At 34.8% G+C, this 22,450-nt stretch overlaps 3 protein-coding genes across 3 annotated transcripts; 1 reads left to right on the top strand and 2 right to left on the bottom strand.

Annotated features, from left to right (window-relative positions):
* The first annotated feature begins 12,237 nt into the window (after window positions 1-12,237).
* On the top strand, window positions 12,238-13,188 carry LOC125494933 (protein MAIN-LIKE 1-like). The gene has a single exon (XM_057393039.1). The coding sequence runs from the start codon at window positions 12,238-12,240 to the stop codon at window positions 13,186-13,188; it is 951 nt and encodes a 316-aa protein (XP_057249022.1).
* On the bottom strand, window positions 12,913-15,051 carry LOC125495024 (uncharacterized). Its single transcript, XM_057393038.1, has 4 exons — window positions 14,436-15,051; window positions 14,107-14,325; window positions 13,959-14,003; window positions 12,913-13,877 (listed from the first exon to the last, which is right to left on the bottom strand). Exons 1-4 carry the CDS (start codon window positions 15,049-15,051, stop codon window positions 13,501-13,503), a joined length of 1,257 nt encoding a protein of 418 aa, XP_057249021.1. The 3' UTR covers window positions 12,913-13,500.
* A 371-nt stretch (window positions 15,052-15,422) lies between these two features.
* Window positions 15,423-18,994, bottom strand: LOC130590541 (uncharacterized). The gene is made up of 3 exons (XM_057393037.1): window positions 18,566-18,994; window positions 17,307-17,424; window positions 15,423-16,058 (listed from the first exon to the last, which is right to left on the bottom strand). Exons 2-3 carry the CDS (start codon window positions 17,316-17,318, stop codon window positions 15,423-15,425), a joined length of 648 nt encoding a protein of 215 aa, XP_057249020.1. The 5' UTR covers window positions 17,319-17,424; window positions 18,566-18,994.
* Window positions 18,995-22,450: the final 3,456 nt, after the last annotated feature.

The raw sequence follows: 22,450 nt of genomic DNA, 5'->3' as shown, positions 1-22,450 counted from the left end.
AGAGTTTGTCGAGATCACAAGATGAGTTTCACACTACCTATATCAAGCAAGCTTGGTTGGTTGAAATCTCATGATTGATTTTTATTCTCCACAAGTGTTAATAAGCTTTGCTAATTGTTTTTACTGTAAGTAGAAATATTAGTGAATTACTAGTGAAAAGGAAGCTTGGGGCAAATAATATATTAGCTACTTGATGAAAATTCTACATGGCTGATTTTAAGTGGCTGGCGTGAAAACGAAAGAGAGTGGAAAGCTAGTTGAAGAGTCATGTACTATTGTACATGGTCTAACAGTCTTGTAAATCTGTCCCTGACCGGAGACACTATCTTTCATTGATTCTTCGACATAATGTTAAATTACAACATTCTCCAAAAAAATAAAAAAAGTTATACACCAAATCTCCGATCCTCTAAAAATTTCTACGACTATTGGGTAATAATAATTTTGGATTAAATGTCATAAATTGGTAGATTAAATTTTGATCATGAATTGACTATCGAAGTTTATCAGATCTTGTTTTGCTGCTCAACTTTCCCCTTCAATGACCAATGTTGATATTTAATCACGATAGCCATGGTCGAGGTCCTTTAACATCTTCTGTGACTGCTAGAGAAATGATTGTTTGCTGCTCAGTTCACGGTGCATGTGGTTTACTTACCCGTTTTTCGTTTTGGGCCCGTTTTTCGCCCAATCTATTTGTTATTAGAATAATTTTATTTGTTAATAGATGCATCACATTTTTTTTTTATTATTTGAATATCGAATTTGACTATCTTTATTTACTAATTTATAGATATATCATGACATAATTTTCAAGGAAAATTTCATAAAATTACCTTTTATAGTCAATTTTTTTTTCCAAAAAACTAGCTTTTGGAAATTTTCTTTCTAGAAAACTACTTTATATAACAAATTTGTTTCAGTATACTACCATTTTACCATAAATAGGGTTTAATCACTAATAATTGAGTAATCATAAATTGCTATTCTTTCCTCCCTTATCATTTCTCTCTTCTTTTCTCGCTACTCTATCGGCAACAACACCTAGGACGATTGTGAAACTACTTTGTTTGGTTGAATATGATTCCAACGGTGTCGAAAATTTAAACACTACAATAATATTCTATCCTGATTAGGTTTCATCTCACAAGTATAATGTCAAATAATGAAGTACAAAATGTACTCCTTCCATCTTACAAAGATCCTTACACTTGTACTTTTCGAGCTTGTCTAGGCCCCTCATAGCCTCTCATAGGGGCACACTTGATATTTTGCGCAAAAAGACAAGAAACATACGCTTAACTTAAATACCAACTTATACAAAAGTTCAGTAAAATTGATACCAATACCTAAATGACTCTTATTTTGGTACCTAATCTAAGTAAGCTTTGGTATCAACTTTGACTTTTTTGTACCAATTATACTTACGTTGGCACCAAATATATTTACTTACTCACTTTAGCACTAATTATACTTATTTTGATATCACTAATACCTTTTTTGATACAGTAGTTTGGTATCAGCTTTAAATTTTAATATCACTAATATCTCATGTGGTACAATAAGTGTCTATGAGAGGCCAATTATTTCTTCGTACTGTTCATACATGTCCATATAAAAGTTTGAATATTAATAAAGGCAATTACTTTTCACCCATCAGTTGGTGAAGATTAATTTTGATGTCCATCTTGATGCTGGCACTTGGCAGTGATATTTATTGTGGTGTGCTTGCTTGTGCATGATTGGCGTGACAATGTGTTGGCAGCAAGTACAAAGAGATGGGATGGTAGATGGTCCATTGAAATGGCAGAGGCTACACTCTAAAGGCTGCATTATTGCATTCATCTTTCTCAATCTTATTTAAATCAACGTGCCCTAAATGAGTAAATGCCACAGAAGCATCAATAAGCCCGCCCAAAATACTGCACACTGGATCATATGGCTAAGAATACCTGTTAAGGAGATGATTGTATATTTGTATAGATGGTGTGATAAAGGATATGAGTCAGCTCAAGTGAGTAGAGCGTTCTCCTTGGCTCCTGAGATCAGGGGTTCGATCCTTACCCTCAGCATTATTACCAGCCAATGTGTTAGTGTTTTTTACAGGCTAGTAGTCTTGTAGAGGTTAGTTCTTGGACTGACTTAATTTCCTAATTAAAAATATATATATAGATTGTGTGATAAGATCTTCTTTTCTTTTTTTTTTTTTTTTGTTTTTGAATAGATTGTGTAATAAGGTTTCTATGCATATCAATAGAGCCAAGGTAATAACATTACCAGACCCAAAAAAAAAAAAGCCAAGGTAATAAGTGTTTATTATCATTTTTACCTTCTCACTCCACTTTTCTTTCTTTCCCCACAACATTAATTTCAATACAATATGTCCAATAAATAATATTTTCTCTTTTCTTTTCTAAATCACATATTTATCTCTCCTAAAACTCTACGTCCAAAGAAGTGGAAAATTGTATTGATTAACCTATGACAAGAAAGATGTATCTGACTATAAAACCAAGAACTTCGACTATATTACCTTGGCTTTTTTTTTTTGGGGTCTGGTAATGTTATTACCTTGGCTCTATTGATATGCATAGAAACCTTATTACACAATCTATTCAAACAAAAAAAAAAAGAAAAGAAGACCTTATCACACAACCTTATTGCTACTTAGCTTCTCCCTTTCGAGTCTATCATATCGCCACCAAAGTCATCTCTCCTTGGTTGACATATTTCCCTTTTCTAAGATCCCATTTAGGGCTGGCAATGAGTTGAGACAACTCGCGAGCTACTCGAACTCGGCTCGGTCAAAGCTCGACTCGAGTGAGCTCGACTCGAGCTCGAACTCGACTCGACAGGTTAACGAGTCGAGTCGAGCAACTCAACACTCGACTCGAGAAACTCGTGAGATACTCGATAAAATTATATATTTATATATATATAGAAGTGAGTTCATATGAGAATGCATACTTACGTGAGAAATGAGAATGAATTTTACACGCTATAACTTTAATGAACAAGTGATGTAACTCTAATGAAAAAGTGATGTGTAACTCCAAAAAAACAAAAATTAGAAAAAAAAATTCGAAAAAAAATTTCGAAAAAATTTTTTTTTTTTTTGAGCTTGAATTTTTTCCAGGGGTATAACTCTAATGAACAAGTGTTGTAACTCTAATCCAATCTTGTGGTTGAGATTCATTCTCATTTCTCATGTAAGGAGCATTCTCATGTGATCCTGCCCCTATATATATATATATATATATATATATATATATATATATACTTTTAATTTTTTAAGAAATTTTAACTTTATATTTTTTCTATAAAAATACTTGTACTTTTGTTTTGAAAAAAAAAAGTACAAGTACTAATTGGTTCATTGTTTGATCATAATTCAAAATGCAATAAGGATCATTATAACCATTACTCACATTGCTATCACCTCCAAAGTTCGAGTTTTGATCTCCAGTTACATCCACTATTGATGAATAATTTTAGAAGCTTTTGTAATGAGAAATGAAGATACAAGACTAAAAATCGCAGAAGAAGAATAAGAAGAAATTTTTGAGGAAGAACAACGATTTAAAACAAAATTCGAAGTTTAATCAGCTCAAATAGAGCGATTTAATTAGATCAATTCGCAGTACAAATAATAAATTAAACCTGCTCTGACACCATGAGAATCAGTAGAGAGAAAACTCTCTTCTTAAAATTTTGTTATCGAAGAATAGAATGAATAGTCTATTCTATCATTACAAGCATGTATTTATAGTGTAGTTAGTTACAACAAACTAACATACAATGAAGCTAACAATGGTAAACAGTAGAAAGACTAAAGAGCTTATACAAGCGTATTACAATCTTAGGAATAATATTCATAACCTGGCAGTAAATTTTATCCGGGATCTTTTTAGAAATTTGAGATAAATCCTTGGTGGTTTAGACTTGCATCATTAAAAGGGAAAAAAGAATAAACAAGGAGTGGAACATGGAGTCTCAATATAGAGAAGCATAATAGAGTATTTCTTGGACATTCCAAAGAATTTGACAAGATGAGAATGGAGTCTCAATATATCATAAATACCTATGATTTATTCTCCTTTTGAGAAACAAAATACTAGAGAATCAGATGTAAAGATCTTATTCTTTTTCTTTCAGAAAAATTTTGAAAATTGAGATTATTCGTTATCGAAGAGAAGGTTTGATATTAGGTGGTGATTTTAAAATATTCACTTCCATTGTTATTTGTAGAGAAGCATAACAGAGTATTTCTTGGAAATTTTATGAATAAGAGGAAATCTAATGAGAGATAAAGTATGGAATTAACTGTTGCAATATAATTATGGAAAATTTGCAAGATTTCGGGAAAGTCAAAGAAATTAGAGGAAGCATTAAACGGGGGAGTAAATATGAATTTTTTGGAAAGGCAATCCTTGCATTGGGAAGAATGCGTGAGAAATTACAGTTTCCATATAAAGTTCGCGACTAAGGTCTGAGTGTAATTTTAAAAAAACGTTTGGGCTCCCAATATTTTGGGCCCTCAATATTCAGAGGCCCTGTGCTATTGGTCTGTTTGCAAAAGCCAGTAGCCGCCCCTGGTAGTCACCACGGTCTGAACTCCCTTGGTAACATTATTTATAATATCTGCAAAATTTTTTTTATCTTAGTATCAATTATACAACTAACTTATTTAAGCCCGTATTATAGTGGATTGGTAGACTCATATCTTATTAGCCACCCACAGTTTTTACACCTTTCTTTGTGTTTTCCGCTTCACCGGTCTTGTCTTTTTTTTCTTTATTTATGTCACTTAATTAAATTACTGTCCTTTTTTTTCTTTTTTACATCTAGTTATGGATGTTCCAACAAAGGTTGTCCCTAGGGTGATTTTTTGCACAAATAATAACTACTTCCAAGAATTTATGATTTTAAAAGGTATGATTTATGGAGATGCATCTTGATATAACATGTTACATCATAACTTATTGTGTAACATGCATAATGACAAAGACTTCAACAAGAATGATATAGACTTCAACAATAATGATATAGACTTCAACAAATATGACATAGACTATACAAATAATGAGATGAAACTCATGTTATTATGTCATTTGAGTATTTTTACCAAAAGAAGCGGTTATTTGTGAGTTGTTATATTATGGTGTAACAGTTATACCCAAGAAGTTGTGTTTTATGTATATTTCAAGTAGGGGGAGGAGTCCCGGCAATCTATGTATTAGCAAGATACAACATTTTTCGTAAATCATAACACAAACCATTTATTTGATTGAAGATTAACAGTACATGCACTGAAAGTTGGAACCATACAATAACAATAACAAGGAATATATCATCCAAAATGACATTTCCATGTTACTTCAAAACAACAACTAGAATAGATGAAGGAAAAGCGAAATGCTCCAAGCAACCTTTATTTATAATTATGGTTGGAGTATATAATTATGAAGACTCCGATCCATATTAGTTTAGTTGTAGCAGTTTGGAAAGCATTTGGGTACACATACTCCATAGCAATTAAAATCTCTGCAACAAGAGTTGAAGGGACTGCAAAAAGCCCTGCGCCACCACAAGTAAGTGGACGCTGAGCTTCGCTAACAAACTCTTGAGCAAGAAGAATTTGTGCACGTGAAAGGGGATCAAGTTGCCGAGCAGCCGACACTGTTTCAGTTGCAGATAACTGCACAACAATGGCAAACATGACAACCAAAATCACACTCACTCTTCTTCATCATCATCTCTATCTCTTTTCACTTTTATACTCTCTTTGCTTCACTTCTCCTTTATTTTTGTTGAGCTTGCTGAATATATAACTGGAGTATTTGGCCTCTTTATATAGCCGTGAAAAGGGAGCTTGGTGCAAATAATAGCTACTTGAACAAAAAAATTTTTTTTTTTTCTTGTGACAAGTTAAATTACTGGCGTAAATGAGCGAGGTGATTAATTTTCTGATTTTGTTTTTTATGGGAGGGGCCAGTCCTAGTTAAAGACGTCTAACAGGGACAAAACCTCATCTGAGTCATTCCCCCATGTGAACCACGAGAGACGGAGAGAGTATTCTCATACCCGATAAAGCCGACGTTGGACGACTTATCTCATATTATGATATTTTCGTAATTTTACTAGCAACTTGATACCGTACAATATAATAATATATAACATTCACTTGATATGATTAGATACAACCAAAATATGATATAATAGCTAACTGATATGATATACTAGTCATTTAATACATCAATTAGATTTCAACTAACAATCCCCAAATAAAAATATATGAATAAAATTAGTTTTTAGAAAGTTATAACTTTTTATATCAATTTTTGTCATAAAAATTACTGAAATGCCTTGGAATATGTGAATATCACCGCTTTGTGAACCACCCTCCAAGAAAAATTCTTTTGAATAAACCCGTTTTACAATAACTTATTGTTTATCGGAAACTTTGATAATCATTTCTCATTTGGTAGTCATCAGTTTTCTTTTGATAGTTAGTTTTTATATGATATAATCACCTTTTATATAGTCAGTATTTTCATGATATAATAATCACATTTTAATATACTCCCTCCGCTTTTTTTTATTTGTTACATTTGTGTTTACACAAGAATTTAGGAGATGTCATTTTCATTCTTTTTTAGTGTACTTTTTGACCCTTTTAGCATTAAATAGGGTGGGAAAAGGGGAAAAAATGGCACTTTTGGTGGAAAAAGAGGAGAAACAAATATAATTCTATTACTTTTTGGTGGGCCAAGCCTCCTAATAAGGAAATGTAGCAAATAAAAAAACAACCCTTTTTGGAAAATGTAGCAAATAAAAAAAAGCAGAGGGAGTAGTCGTTTTTGTATGATATAATCACCTTTTATATAGTTAGTTTTTGTCTGACATATTCAATCTTCTGATATATTTAGTTTTTGTATGATGTAATCCCTTTTTTTTTTCTTAATATAGCCATTATTTGGCCTTATTTGACAATTACAGTTTAAAGTTTAGCGGTTAGAGTTTAAAGTTTTAACTTTTTGTTCAGCAAATTTGACTATTTTTTTTACACATGTGTTTGGTAACAATTAACTGATTGCTAAAAGCTTATTGCCATTTGTTTGAGGAAAATGACATTTATAGACATTTTAATACAATGTGTAGTAGTATTATTAGAGGCAAAAAAATCGTTGAACATATTTGTAGTTAAACCTCTAAAGAAAAAGCTCCTATTATAAGCTTTTTCATTTTGAGAGTTTTCATTCCAAAAACTCTCTCTAAAACTCTATTTTATCAAACACCCCTTTAAGAGTTTTTGACTAGTCAAAACTCTAAAAGTGGTCCAAAGCTCTCTTTTTGCTCCAAAACTCTAACTATCAAATATATATCATGATAACGTCAGTTTGATGCACAATAAATCATTGTGAACCCGATCCACGCAATACGTTTTGCTCTTCAAGACTCCAGTGCACTATGTACTACTCGGCGCAAAGAAAGATCTTAGGAGGGGCTAGTAGAAACCTCGCCCTCGATATTTTTTTTGGCATATTGGATATAGTAATACGTATGTTGTATAAATCATTAAAAAATATTGTAGCATAATGGTTAAGGATTCAACTTTTGATATAATATTTAGGCGCTCAAAACTTGATCGACCCTCTTAAGTTTTTGTCTTTTGGTTCAAGATCTGCCTTTATGTCTCAGCATCTCAGCCAGTATAAATATAATATGTTTTTATAAAAAAAAACCTTAATTTTTCTTTAATATGGGGATGCACCTGACCCATACGGCCCATGTTCCATGGAAACTCCTAAAACATGAGCTAATGGTTGAAATCTCATGATTTGTTTTGGGATACCTTCACTAGTAACCTCCTGGGAAGAAAAATAACTCAATCTCTACTTCCAACCACAAGTAGATATTGGAGTTCGTCGAGGTTACAAGGTGAGTTCCCCACTATTTCCACCAAGCAAGCTTGGTTGGTTGAAATCTCATGATTGATTTTTATACTTGTTAATAAGCTTCGCTAAATTTTTTTACAGTCTAGAAATATTAGTGAATTACTTGGCCTCTTTATATAGCCGTGAAAAGGGGGCTTGGGGAAAATATTAGTGAAGTATTTGATGAAAATTCTACATGGCTGATTTTAAGTGGCTGGCGTGAATTAATGAGGTAACTAGCCAAAAGTTTGGTTGAGACTTGAGAGTGAATAAGGTGGCAAATACCTATGCTGGCCAACAATCTTGTAAATCTTTCCCTGACCGGAGACATCTATCTTTCACTGATTCTTTGACATTAAGTTGAATTACAGCATTCACCAAAAAAAAAAGTTTACAGGCTTACAACAAATCTCCTATCCTATCAAAATTTCTACGAGTATTTGGTAATAATAATATTGGATTAAATGTAGTAAAGTGGTAAATTAAATTTTGATCACGAATTATCAAAAATTTATCAGATCTTGTTTTTCTGCTCAACTTTCCCCTTCAATGACCAATGTTGATAGTAAATCACGATAGCCATGGTCGAGGCCCTTTAACATCCTATGCGACTGCTAGATAAATTATTGTTTGCTACTCAGTTTACGGTGCATGTGGTCAGTGGTTTAGGACTTGTTCTCTTCGGTATAAAACAGCTGAACTGAACTGAACTGAACTAATTGGAGCTGAACTGAACCAAACTGAACTGAACTGATTGGAGCTGAACTGAACTGAATTGAATTGAACTGAACTGAACTGGACTGAGCTGAACTAAAATGAATTGAATTGAATTGAATTGAATTGAATTGAATTAAACTAAATTGAATGTAATAAATATATAAATAATATTTAAACAATAATAATATGAATATTAAATAGTTATTATAATGATAAGTAATAATAATAATAGTATTTTGGATATTTTTAAATGATAGTTATAAATAAATAATATTAATAATCATAAATTAATAATAATAATAATTAATGATAATTAATAATAATTACTTTATATTATTTGTATTAATATATTAATACTTGATGATGATATATAATAACAATAATATCTAAGAAGTAAATTAATATTACTATTTTAATAATTAAATTTAATAATATAATAATATTTAGTAATAAAGATAATGATTGGGTTGGACCGCGAAAATTACATTATAAACCGTCTTGACACGATTTGATTGTTTTATGGGCTAAAAAAGTGGGTTTATATGTGCTTTGACCTAAATCATGTTCCTTCTAATAATAATAGTAATAATAATGAGTAAAAGCTATAATAAACAAAATAATATATAAAAACAACAACAATAACAACAACAACAACAACAACAACAACAACAACAACAACAACAACAACAATAATAATAATAATAATAATAATAATAATAATAATAATAATAATAATAATAATAATAATAATAATAATGATATAAAAATAAATAATAATAATAACAACAACAATAATAATAATAATAATAATAATAATAATAATAATAATAATAATAAGAGTAATTAGTAAAATAAATTATATCAACATAATAATAATATTTAACAAAATGGTTATAAAAGAATGGAGCTGAACTGAACTGAACTGAATTGAACTGATTAGAGCTAAACTGAACTGAACTGAAAATAAGCTGGGGAGAACAGGCCCTTACTACTTTACTTACCCGGTTCTCGCTTTGGGCCCGTTTTTCGCTTAATCTATTTGTTATTAGAATAATTTCATTTGTCAATAGATGCATCATATTGATTATTTTCACTATTTGAATATTAAATTTAACCATTATCTTTAATTACTAATTTATAGATGTACCATGACACAATTTTAAGGAAAATTTTTGCAAAATTACCTTTTATAATCTATTTTTTTCAAAAAAATATATTTTGAAAATTTTCTTTCAGAAAACTACCTTATATAATAAATTTGTTTTAATATACTAAGACACACACAATGTTCGAGGTCGAACTTTGACCATTAATTACTCTCAATTTATGTTGATAATTTTTTTGGAAATTAAAGTTATTATAGTATTTTTCAAGACGAATCCAAGGGTATAATATTTATAATTTTTGTTTCTCATGTTATGAGAGATAATTGTGATCAAAGCAAATTTTAGTAAAGCGTGAATGCCTTATATTTTGAAATGAAGGGACTATCATTTTACCATAAATGGGGTTTAATCACTAATAAAGCGTGAATGCCTTATAGGTTTGTAAATTGCGTTCTTTTATCACATGGGTTCACTTTTTTCTTTCTATTTATTTGTCCCCATGTTTTGTACATCTTTTGGTGCCAATGGAAAGTGTTAAGGTGAATTACATGAAGTAATAAAAGTTTCGGTATATGCTTCTCTTGAGTCTTGACATAATCATCGATTACATATGGGAAAATAAGTGTGAACCACTTCCCCATTGTTGGATTATTTTAGATATATACGATCATTTTTACGTCATCAATAACATTTTTCTAAATACTTGTATCTTCCTGAATTCTATATACTGATAAGAGATGACTACGTCAACTTGATATGATTGTTAGCACAACAAACTCCTATTCACTACGTAACACCTTAATCCTCTTAACAATTACAGTATAATCTAAAAGAAATACTATTTGAAAGCCTGAAGTTCTGAAAATCATCATGCACATGATAAAAGTTGACTCAAGTTCTTAAACTTGATGCTCATATTTTGATAGTTTCTTGGCATGAGAATAGAGAAAACAACTTAATATATGCATACCAACTCCAATAATGGGTAAAGGTGCTGTTTGGATCGACCATTCTCACCAAGTCATTCATCAATATGACAGGAAGGAAAGAACAGCTGCTAGTTCTTTCTCCGTGATTTTCTGGTTCCTTGATTATTCAACCCAAAGACTTCTCATCCCAAGTGATATTGATATACCTCTCTTCTACTCATTTGCTAAACACCGCCCTGATATTTCCTATTTACGCCCTGTATAAAAAAAAAATGTATGTATTTGAGTATTTTTATACTCCCACTCTCCCACTCTCCCACTCTCATCACCTTCTCACTCTCTTGACCCTCCCTCACTTCTCACTCTCTCTCCACTCTCTTACTCCATCTCTCTCATCAACACAAGAAGAAAACATCCGGCGAGTTTTTCCGGCGAGAAGAGAAATTTCCGGCGAGGACTATTGCGGGCGGCGAGCAGATTTCCGGCTAGGCGAGCAAATTTCCGGCTAGGCGAGAGACTTCCGGCGAGGTTGCGGCGGCGACAAGATCCTCCGGCAACAAAACTTCGAATTTCCGGCGACATAAAGGTTAGTTAATTTGAAATTTTAATTTTTTTAAAAAAATCGTATTTGTAGAATTTGATATATCGCATGTGTTTGAAACCCTTTAAAATTGAAAGTATGGTAGTTTAGAGGATTAAAATTTCTTGGTGTTTGATTAAAATCTTCCAGTATTTGATAATTTCTTGGTAGTTTAGAGTATTTAGAGGCTTGAAATCATCGACAAAAGAATGAAATCTGGTAAAATTGAGGCTGGCGCCTTGAATAGGCGCCTGAACCACTGGAAAGGCGCCTAATTAGGCGTGCTACCATGGGGAGCGCCTTTTGTGGCGCTGATCAGTGGAACAGCGCCTTTTTGGCGCCTACATTGGTGCAGGCGCCTAATTAGGCGCCCCACCAATGGTCAGGCGCCTAATTTAGGCGCCCCACCAATGGTACAGGCGCCTAATTTAGGCGCCCCACCAATGGCGCAGGCGCCTAATTTAGGCGCCTGTACCACTGGTTGGGAGTTTAATTTAGGGGCCTGAATTGCTGTTAATTTTAATTTTTTTTATAGAAAATAATTACAAAATTATATTAATTATGGTGTATTAAAATTGGAAAATGTATTATTGCGAAAAATGAATTAAATAATAGAAAATATAGTTAATGAAGCGTAGAAATATATTTATATGAGAACAATTTTAATTATTGAATGTAATTGATTATTCATATTTTAATTAAATGTTATACGTTTAATCAAAGATGAGTGGGCGAGACAAAGGCAAAGCAAAGTGTTTGCCTACAGATTCGGGTCATCGTCATCCTCATGATAGAGGGGTGACAATCTCATCGAGGAAGGCTAGAGAGTTGCTTTTCAGGAGCACTCAGTCTTCATCAGGTGCAGAAACGGAGGAAGTACCAGAGATTCTTCCTTTGTCTGTTGCATTGCCTACTAGTATTATGGACATTGAGCCGTGGAGACCTCACTCACCATGAGAGGCAACCCGATGGCGGGGGACGATCAGGAGGCGGGTGCTTATTACGATAGTCAGCCGGAGCATCCATCAACGGACGCAGAGGAAGGTCGTCCGTCTCGGGGATGCAAACCACGTACCTCTCGTGGTCGTTTTGCACGTTCTTCAGATGGAGCATCGTGCAATGCTCCGGGATCCGGGAGTAGTAGGCCGGGCAAGAGGAAGGGGGCGGAGGAGGACACTTCATGGCTAGTACGTGACGCTAGGCCAGGTGGGCCGTTGGACGGTAGTGTCATACCTAGTTTTGGAGGCCACATAGCGGCACGCGTTTGGGCTGGGGAGGATGAGAGGACTATGTTGAAGTGTCATAACCGGGAGAGGACGTGCAGTAAGCTTCAGGCGTGGTACGCTAGCATGACACCCGAGGTTCAGGGGATGGTAGATGCTACTGGATTGAGGCACTTGCCTGAGATCATGTTTGAGCATTTGGATCAGCCGTTGATCTGTGCGTTTGTCGAGAGGTGGCAGCCCGATACGAACTCTTTCCACCTCCCTTTTGGAGAGATTAGTATCTTGCTACACGATGTCAGTTCTATCCTCCATATCCCATCAGATGGATGGATTACAGGTGACTTTGGTTCATGGGATGACGTGAAGAGTTCATGTGCAGAGCTATTTGGGATGGAGAGAAGCGCCTTTTTGAAGGCGCATTGGTCCGGTGGTGGTGTATTCATTGATTCTTTGATAGAGAGATGTTCTGCTCCGGATCGGAGTCCGACCCACCAGTTTCGAGGATATATGCTGACCCTCCTTGGTGCCACTCTATTCGTTGATAAGAGTGGTAACCGAGTCCGTCCTTGGCCACTGTCGTTTTTGTCTTGTAGCCCACAGGATGTGAGCCGGTATTCTTGGGGTGCGGCTACACTAGCCTATTTATACAGGCAGCTTGGCATAGCTAGTCGTGCTGATTCAGCCCAGATTTGAACTAACTCTAATATTCAATTACAATAATAATATCGACTTTAATCGCTATGATGAACATTCCATAAATTAATCCGGCTAGCATAATAAGTCTCCCATCCAACTACAGTTTCATCTCTCAAATCAAACCATTGTACTGCAATTGGAGGCATCGGGAAATTAGGAGCCATGAATAAGCGGATGTAGTGTTGATTACGTGCTCCAAGGTGTACCATAACAAACTCATAACATGGTCGTGTGACCTCGACTGGTGCAGTCAATGGTAGAATAGTGCAGCAACCCACAAAGTACCTGATTCCCCCACTGTAAAGTACATCACAACGCAATTGTACAAGGTAGCAACAGCATACAAATCAGCAATAGACTCCATCCAATGTGCCCGACGAGCAGGACCTCTGGTGTGCATGATACGAATTCTCGCTCTATCGACGTACTCTCGTCCTCCATAAACATCCTGTAAATTTTTTTCATTGAAATTTCGTTGTAAAGGTGTTGACGAGCGTGTGGCCAACGATCTTCTCCACCATTGAAAGCATCAGCAACACACCTGAATCCGCAGTTCCCATCACCTAAGACGTCATTCCACCCAACTATAAAAGGGATGATGATATCGGGTACGTTATCTGCGTAAGGAAATGGATCTGCTCTTCTTTCAAATCTCTCCGGTTCAAATGTTCTTGTCGCATTTGAATCTGTTACATATATAAGAGTTACGAGTATTTTTGTATATCAAATTGATAAATAACATAACAAATCAGTTCATATATGTGTACCTCTATCTCCACTAGTACGAGTCGATGGATTTGCTGCACTTGAATCTGTTATATAAATACGAGTTAGACAATTAACACAGTAAATATGATTGATTAAAAACGTATTAAATAAGTCATCAAAGAAGTTAATTGCAGTAAATATGTGTACCTCCATCTCTAGTAGATCGGGTCGTCGTAGTTGTACGAGTACGACTACGAGACCTTGATCTATCCCGGAATTCGTGCTGGGCATGTTCGAAACCACTCGGGTCACGTCTAGTAGATGTTGAACCAGGAGGCCTACCTCTCGTAGAAGTAACTACATGAGGCTCTTGAACTCCCTCGTCCTCTGGGTGTAACTGCGACGAATAAGGGCTGCTATACCCTCCTAATCGCAGGATCAACCTCAGAAAGTTCATCAAGTAATCCCCGAAGATATTCAACATCCTGATCACATTGACTAGCGTAATCCGATGCATTTACACCATCTCCGATCACCAAACTCTTGAAGAAAATGAATATCATCAAGATACAATCCCCCGTTTTCGTTAATAGCAAGTTGTATGGCACATGCACATGGGATACCAAAAGAAGACACAAGCACACAACCACAATAATCAAACACTTCCCTACCCATGGTTAGGCGTTTAGTGTTTTCCATTTTCAGCATATTGAGACAGTAATGGGAGACATGACCAACCAAATGACGAAAAGGATCTATCATATGTTGTCTTCCAATTCTGCCCCTAGATTTCTCTAAGCTATCCCTGATCTTGATCATCTGGCTATCTATGAACAAATTAACACGTGCGAAGAGCGTATCCAAGGCACAAGTGGAAGTTTGTAGCCACGCTTTCAGAGCTGCATGTGCACTCTCCACCCTACATGTGGTTGTGTTCCCAAAATGAAGCACGTTGTTGGTCCATGCTTTAGCAAACTTGGTCTTATGTGGATTCAACCACGTTGTCTCAACATAATTAATAACGGAGGGCTTCCATGCCCAAGCAGACTTCAAATTTCCCAATGCAACCTCATAATTATGTTCTGTGTTTGCATTTACTACACTCCACCAATGACCAACACGAAATCGCTCTCCAAATTCCGCCCCCCACATAATCTACTAACTCGTGCCTCCACATCTTTGTTAATATGCCATGTACAAAGAAGATGAGTAGCAGCTGGAAAAACTTCCCTAATAGGTCTAATCAAACCCAATTCTCGATCTGTAAATATGACACTCGGGCTCACATCATCGCCAATTAGAATACGCAGACACTGCAACACCCACTGGTAACTGTATGCACTCTCATCCCTCACTATGGCATAGGCGATAAGGAAAGTTCATATTTGTCGGTGCCACCCCTATCATCTCAATGCAAGGCATACCATAGCGATTCGTTTTATATGTTGAATCGATGCCAACTACCCATGGATAGGTACGAAATGCGTTCGTACCACCAGGATGAGACATGAATGCATGAGTGATCACTCCATCATCATCCCGTAATGACCAATACACATATTTTTCGAACGAGCAAGGTACAGAAAATTTTCAGCTGAAGTCCGTTCTTCACGCCCTTCCATCTTGTAAAAATACCTCTCGTTGTATATATGCTTTATCGTTTGGTGAAGATGGGGGAATGCCTCATTTACAGCAGCTTGAATGTTTCTGGGTGCGGTCTCGGCATCAGTCATCTGTCTAACCATCCGCCTAGCATCATCATTGAGCCCACTAGTCCGTCTGTGACCCTCCGCATATACTATGAATGCGTGGTTGTGGAAAGCATAATCACTATTCGGAATAGACACATGCCATTTGTCCCCCAAAACCAACCTAATCATAAAATTACATCCACAAAACTTTGTCGATGTATTAGGTCGCACCATAATATTCGGATCTACCTTATTTCCCGAGTATCTCGACCCCCTAAAACATTTCAAATAGCAACGCAGTGGACCAGTCGGATTCTGCTTATACGAATCAATAACCAATTCGAACCCTATGGAAATTGCAATTTCATTAAGATGGTTAACCGCATCATTAACCGTTGAGAATGCATCAGTTATCTGAAATCTACCGTGATAATTAACCCCGTCCCCATCATTGCTCGAATATGGAACCTAGTAAATACCATAGAAGTAATAGAAACTATTTAATAAATTATATATCTAAATCACATAGTTAAATTACATATCTAAATACAAGTCAGCAGTGGTGATTAGGCGCCTGAATCAGATGAGAGGCGTCCAATAAAGGCGTCTGCACCAAAGGTGAGGCGTCTAATCAAGGCGCCTGTACCGCAGGTGAGTCGTCTAATCAAGGCGCCTGCACCATACGTCAGGCGTCTAAACGAGGCGTCTGACCAATGGTGCAGGCGCCTAGATTAGACGCCTCACCATTGGTACAGGCGCCTAGAGAGACGCTTGACCTATGGTGCAGGCGCCTTGCTTAGACGCCTCACCTTCGGTACAGGCGCCTAATTAGGACGCCTGTAAGCAATTCATAGCCAAAAAAAATACTGCTTCATATTTCATGTTTTTTATAATTTAGGATGAACTTTTAACCTAGTATAATATGCAAAATATTATAATTTAAATAATTTATGTCTACTATATTATAACTACTCTAACATGTTAAAAATAAAATATAACTATTATAATATTATTTAATTCTACATATATCACTTTATGTAAATTCTACATCTAATATGTTAAAAATTATATATCTCTTATTATAGGTATAAATCTAAATGTAATTGAAAATTTATTATGTTAAATCCAAATGAGAAATTTAAATATAACTACTCTAATATATGCTAAAAATCTACATATAAGACATCTACATGTGATACATGTGAAAATATAAGTATAAGTATTATAATATGCTAAAAATCTACATATATTCATGTAAATTCTACATTTAAGCTCAAAAACATAGTACATTTTTACAAATATTCTACCATGTAAAGATATTATTGTTTTACATATTCTAAACGGATATTTTAAGCACATGTAAATTCTACATCATGCTTTGACTTAACTCTAAAACAAGTTAGGCGCCTAAAATTGTCAACCCATATGGACTGGTGAAGCGCCTAATTTAGGCGTCTAACCATATGGTCAGGCGTCTAAATTTGGCGCCTCACCATATGGTTGGGCGTCTAAATTAGGCGCCTCACCATATGGTTGGGCGTCTAAATTAGGCGCCTCACCATACCGATGGACGCCTAACTTAGGCGCCTGACCATATGGTGAGACGCTTAAATTAGGCGCCTGACCATATGGTAAGACGTCTAAATTAGGCGCCTGACCATATGGTCAGATGCCTAAATTAGGCGCCTGACCAGTTTCGTGGTCTAAAAAACTCACATTGTTTGCCATTACGCCGGAGGAAATTTTTCTTGATTGGTCAACGCTGCTCAATGTTGGTCAACGCCGGTCAATGTTGGTCAACGCCTCCAAATACCTTGGTCAATGCCGGAAATTTCTTGAAAAAGAAAGCCAATAAACAAAGTTTGGAAAGTGAAAGTGAAATGTGTGGAAAACATGGGAAATGTGGGGGTTTAAATAAAGAAAGGGAAAGAGGAAAGGAGAAAGGGAAAGAGGAAAGGATGTCATGTATTAAAAAAAAATACCATGTATTTTTGTACTAAAATACAGGGCGTAAATAGGAAATATCAGGGCGGTGTTTAGCAAAGCCCCTCTTCTAGTACAACTTGCCTCACAAAACAACCCTCTGGCTGACTGGCTCAAATGTTACAGTTTAAATATCTTCGGATACTTATAATACAGTTCTACTCAATTGACCCTCTGCGGCAGTCACCACTCACCACGGTCTAAACTCCCTTGGTAACATTATTTATACTACCTGCATGATGTTTTTATCTTATTAACAATTATACAACTAACTTATTTATCCCCGTATAATAGTGGATAGGTGGATTTATAGCCAATTAGCCACCCGCAGATTTTACACCTTTCTTTGTGTTTTCCGCTTCACCTGTCTTGTCTTCTTTTTCTTTATTTTTGTCACTTAATTAAATTCCATCCTTTATTTTTCTTTTTTTTTTTAATGTTATTATCAATGTCCCAACAAAGGTTGTCCTTTGGGCGATTTTTCGCACAAATAATAACTACTTCCAAGAATTTATGATTTTAAAAAGATATGATTTATGGAGAGTGCGTTTTGAGTATAACATGTTATACAATAACATGCATAATGACATAGACTTCAACAAGAATGATATAAACTTCAACCAGAATAACATAGACGGTACAAAAATGACATGAAACTCATGTTATTATGTCATTTGAGTACTTTTAGCAAAAGAAGCGGTTGTTTGTGAGTTGTTACACTATAAATTATGGTGTAACAGTAATACCCAGAATTTGTGTTTTAGGTATATTAGTCCCAGCAATCTATGTATTAACAAGATACAAAAATTTTCATAACACAAATCATTTATTTCATTGAAGATTAACAGTACACGCACATGCACTGAAAGTTGGAACCATACAACAACAACAACAACAACAACAATAACAAGGAATATATCATCCAAAATGACATCTCAATGTTACTTCAAAACAACAACTAGATGAAGGAAATAAAAGCGAAATGCTCCAACCTTAATTTATAATTATGGTTGGAGTATAATATTATGAAGACTCCATATTAGTTTAGTTGTAGGACTTCGGACTTGTAGCAGTCGTCTGGAAAGCATTTGGGTATACATATTCCATAGCAATTATTTTCTTTGCAACAACGTTTGAAGGGATGGCAAATAGCCCCTACGACACCACAAGTGAGTGGATGCTGGGTTTCGCTAACAAACTCTTGAGCAAGAAGAATTTGTGCACGTGAAAGGGGATCAAGTTGCCGAGCAGCCGAGGCAGTTTGAGTTGCAGCTAACTGCACTACAATGGCAAACATGACAACCAAAATCACACTCATACTCTTCTTCATCATCATCTCTATCACTTTTCACTATTATACTCTCTTTTTGTTTATTTTTGTTGAGCTTGGTGAATATATAAGTAGTGTATTTGGTCTCTTTATATAGCCATGAAAAGGGAGCTTGGTGCAAATATTAATAGCTACTCCCTTGATAACAAAATTTAAATTTCTACATGGCTGATATTAAGTGGCGGGCCTCAAGTGAGGTAATTAGGTAAAAGTTTGGTTGAAAGTTGATTTATATTTTCTTGTGACAAGTTAAATTACTGGCGTAAATGAGTGAGGTAATTAATTTTCTGATTTTGTTTTTTTTTATGGGAGTGGCCAGTCCAAGTTAAAGACGTGTAACAAGGACAAAATACTCATCTGAGTCATTCCCCATGGCTGATAAGGTCGATATTGGATTATTGGACTACTTGTCTCATATCATGGGATTTTCGTAATTTTACTAGCAACTCGATACAATACAATATAGTAATATTACTAATATATAACATTCACTTGATATAATTAGATATAACCAGAATATGATATAATAGCTAACTGATATGATAAAATGGTATTATGATATGATATACTAATCATTTAATACATCAACTAGATTTCAACTAACAATCCCCAAATAAAAATATATGAAAAAATATTTTTTAAATTTATAATTTTTTAATATTAATTTTTGTTATAAAAATGACTGAAATGCCTTGGTATTGGGCAGTCTGCCCATTATCGGGTATGTGAATATCAGTGCTCTATGAACCACCCTCCAAGCAAAATTCTTTTGAATAAACCCGATTTACAATAACTTATTGTTTATCGGAAACGTTGATAGTCATTTCTCTTTTGATGTAGTCATCAATTTTTTTTTGATAGCCAGTTTTTTATGATATAATCACCTTTTATATAGTCAGTTTTTGTATGATATAATCACCTTTTATGTAGTTAGTTTTTGTCTGACATAGTCAGTTTTTTGATATAGTTAGTTTTCGTATGATGTAGTCCGTTTTTTTTTCCTAATATAGTCATTATTTGGCCTTGTTTGGCAAATAGAGTTTAGCGGTTTGAGTTTAGAGTTTTAACTTTTTGTCTGGCTAATTTGGCAACTTTTTTTTATAAATGTGTTTGGTAACAATTAACTGATTGCTAAGAACTTAGTGCCATTTGTTTGAGCAAAATGACATTTATAGACATTTTAATACAATGTGTTATATTATTATTAAAGGCAGAAAAGTCGTTGAACATATTTGTACTTAATCCTGTAAAGAAAAAGCTCCTATTAGGAGCTTCTTCATTTTGAGAGTTTCCATTCCAAAACTCTCTCTAAAGCTCTATTTTGCCAAACACCCCTTTCAGAGTTTTTGACTAGTCAAAACTCTAAAAATGGTCCGATCCAAAATTCTCGTTTTGCTCCAAAACTCTAATTGCCAAATACCACGTTTGTGTAATAACGTCAGTTTGATGCACAATAAATCCTTGTGAACGCGATCCATGCAAGACGTTTTGCTCTTCAAGACTCCAGTACACTACTCAGCGCAAAGAAAGATATTAGAAGGGGCTAGTAGGAACCTCGCCCTCGATTTGGCATATTGGATATAGTAATACCTATGTTGTATAAATCTTTAAAAAAATTTGTAGCATAATGGTTAAGGATTCAACTTTTGATATAATATTTAGGCGCTCAAAACTTGACCCTCTTAAGTTTTTGCTTTTTCGTTCAAGATCTGCCTCTATGTCTCAGCATCTCAGCCAGTATAAGTATAATATGTTTTTATAGAAAAAACCTTAATTTTTCTTTAATATGGGGATGCACCTGACCCATACGGCCCAATGCTCCATGGAGACTCCAAAAACATGAGTTAATGGTTGAAATCTCATGATCTGTTTTGGGATCCCTTCACTAGTAATCTCCTGCTAAGAACAATGACTCAATCCCTATTCCCAACCACAAGTAGATAGTAAAGTTCGTCGAGGTCACAAGGTGAGTTCCCCACCACTTCCACCAAGCAAGCTTGGTTGGTTGAAATCTCATAATTGATTTTTATACTCCACAAGTGTTAATAAGCTTCACTAATTTTTTTTTACAGTGGAGCTTGGGGTAAATATTAGTGAAGTACTTGATGAAAATTCTACATGGCTGATTTTAAGTGGCTGGCGTGAATTAATGAGGTAACTAGTCAAAAATTTGGTTGAGACTTGAGAGAGTGAATAAGCTGGCAAATACCTACGCTGGCTATCAATCTTGTAAATCTGTCCCTATCAATCTTGTAAATCTGTCCCTGACCGAAAACATCTATCTTTCATTGATTCTTTGACATTAAGTTAAATAACAGCATTCACCAAAAAAAAAAAAAGTTTACAGCAAATCTCCGATCCTCTCAAAATTTCTACGAGTATTTGGTAATAATAATTTTGGATTAAATGTCATAAATTGGTAAATTAAATTTTGAGCATGAATTGAGTATCAAAATTTATCAGATCCTGTTTTGCTGCTCAACTTTCCCCTTCAATGACCAATGTTGATTGGAAATCACGATAGCCATGGTCGAGGACTCGAGGCCTTAATATCTTATGCGACTGCTAGATAAATTATTGTTTGCTGGTGCATGTGGTTTACTTACCTGTTTCTCGCTTTGGGCCCCTTTTTCGCCTAATCTATTTGTTATTAGAATAATTTCATATGTTAATAGATGTAAGGCCTTAATATCTTCACACTTTTGAAAATTTTCTTTCAGAAAACTACCTTATATAACAAATTTGTTACAATATACTATTCCCTCTGTTTCGATATATAAGGCACACACAATGTTCGAGGTCGAACTTTAACCGTTAATTACTCTCAATTTATTTTGACAATTTTTTTTAGAGATTAATGTTATTATAATATTTTTCAAGACGAATCCTAGAGTATAATTTTTATGATTTTTGTTTCTCATATTATGGGAGATATTTGTGATCAAAGCAAATTTTCGTAAAGTGTGAATGGCTTATATTTTGAAACGAAGGGAGTATCATTTTACCATAAATGGGGTTTAATCACTAATAATTGAGTCGCCGTAAATTATTATTCTTTCCTCCCTTATCGTTTCTCTCTTCTTTCTCGCTACTCTATCGACAGCAACACCTAGAGCAATTTTGAAACTACTTTGTTTGGTTGAAATATGATTCCACCGGTGTCAGAAATTTAAACACTATAAGAATTATCCTGATTAGGTTTCATCTCACAAGTATAATGGCAAATATTAAAGTACAAAATGTACTCAGCTCCATTTTACAAAGATCCTTACACTTGTAATTTTCGAGCTTGTCTAGGTCTCTCATGGCCTCTCACAGGGGTACGCTTGACATTTCGTGCAAAAAGACAAAAAACAAACGCTTAACTTTGGTACCAACTTATACCAAAGTTCAGTAAAATGGATACCAATATCTAAATAACTCTTATTTTGGTACCTAGTGTAAGTGAACTTTCGTATCAACTATGAGTTTTAGTACCAATTATACTTACTTTGACACCAATTATACTTACTTTGACACCAAATATACTTACTTTGGTATCAACTTT

Source organism: Beta vulgaris, chromosome 2, assembly GCF_026745355.1.
Source record: "Beta vulgaris subsp. vulgaris cultivar EL10 chromosome 2, EL10.2, whole genome shotgun sequence".
Lineage (NCBI taxonomy): Eukaryota > Viridiplantae > Streptophyta > Magnoliopsida > Caryophyllales > Amaranthaceae > Beta > Beta vulgaris.
This window is presented reverse-complemented; position numbering and strand designations above follow the sequence as displayed.

Excerpts from the sequence above, each read along its gene's own strand:
- LOC125494933 (XM_057393039.1), top strand. The coding sequence starts at position 12,238 with ATGGCGGGGGACGATCAGGAGGCGGGTGCTTATTACGATAGTCAGCCG.
- LOC125495024 (XM_057393038.1), bottom strand. The coding sequence starts at position 15,051 with ATGTGGGGGGCGGAATTTGGAGAGCGATTTCGTGTTGGTCATTGGTGG. Across the intron at positions 14,326-14,435 it reads TCATTTTCTTCAAGAGTTTG|GAGGGTATAGCAGCCCTTAT; the intron begins GTGATCGGAGAT and ends TCCTGCGATTAG. Across the intron at positions 14,004-14,106 it reads CCGATCTACTAGAGATGGAG|ATTCAAGTGCAGCAAATCCA; the intron begins GTACACATATTT and ends TTTATATAACAG.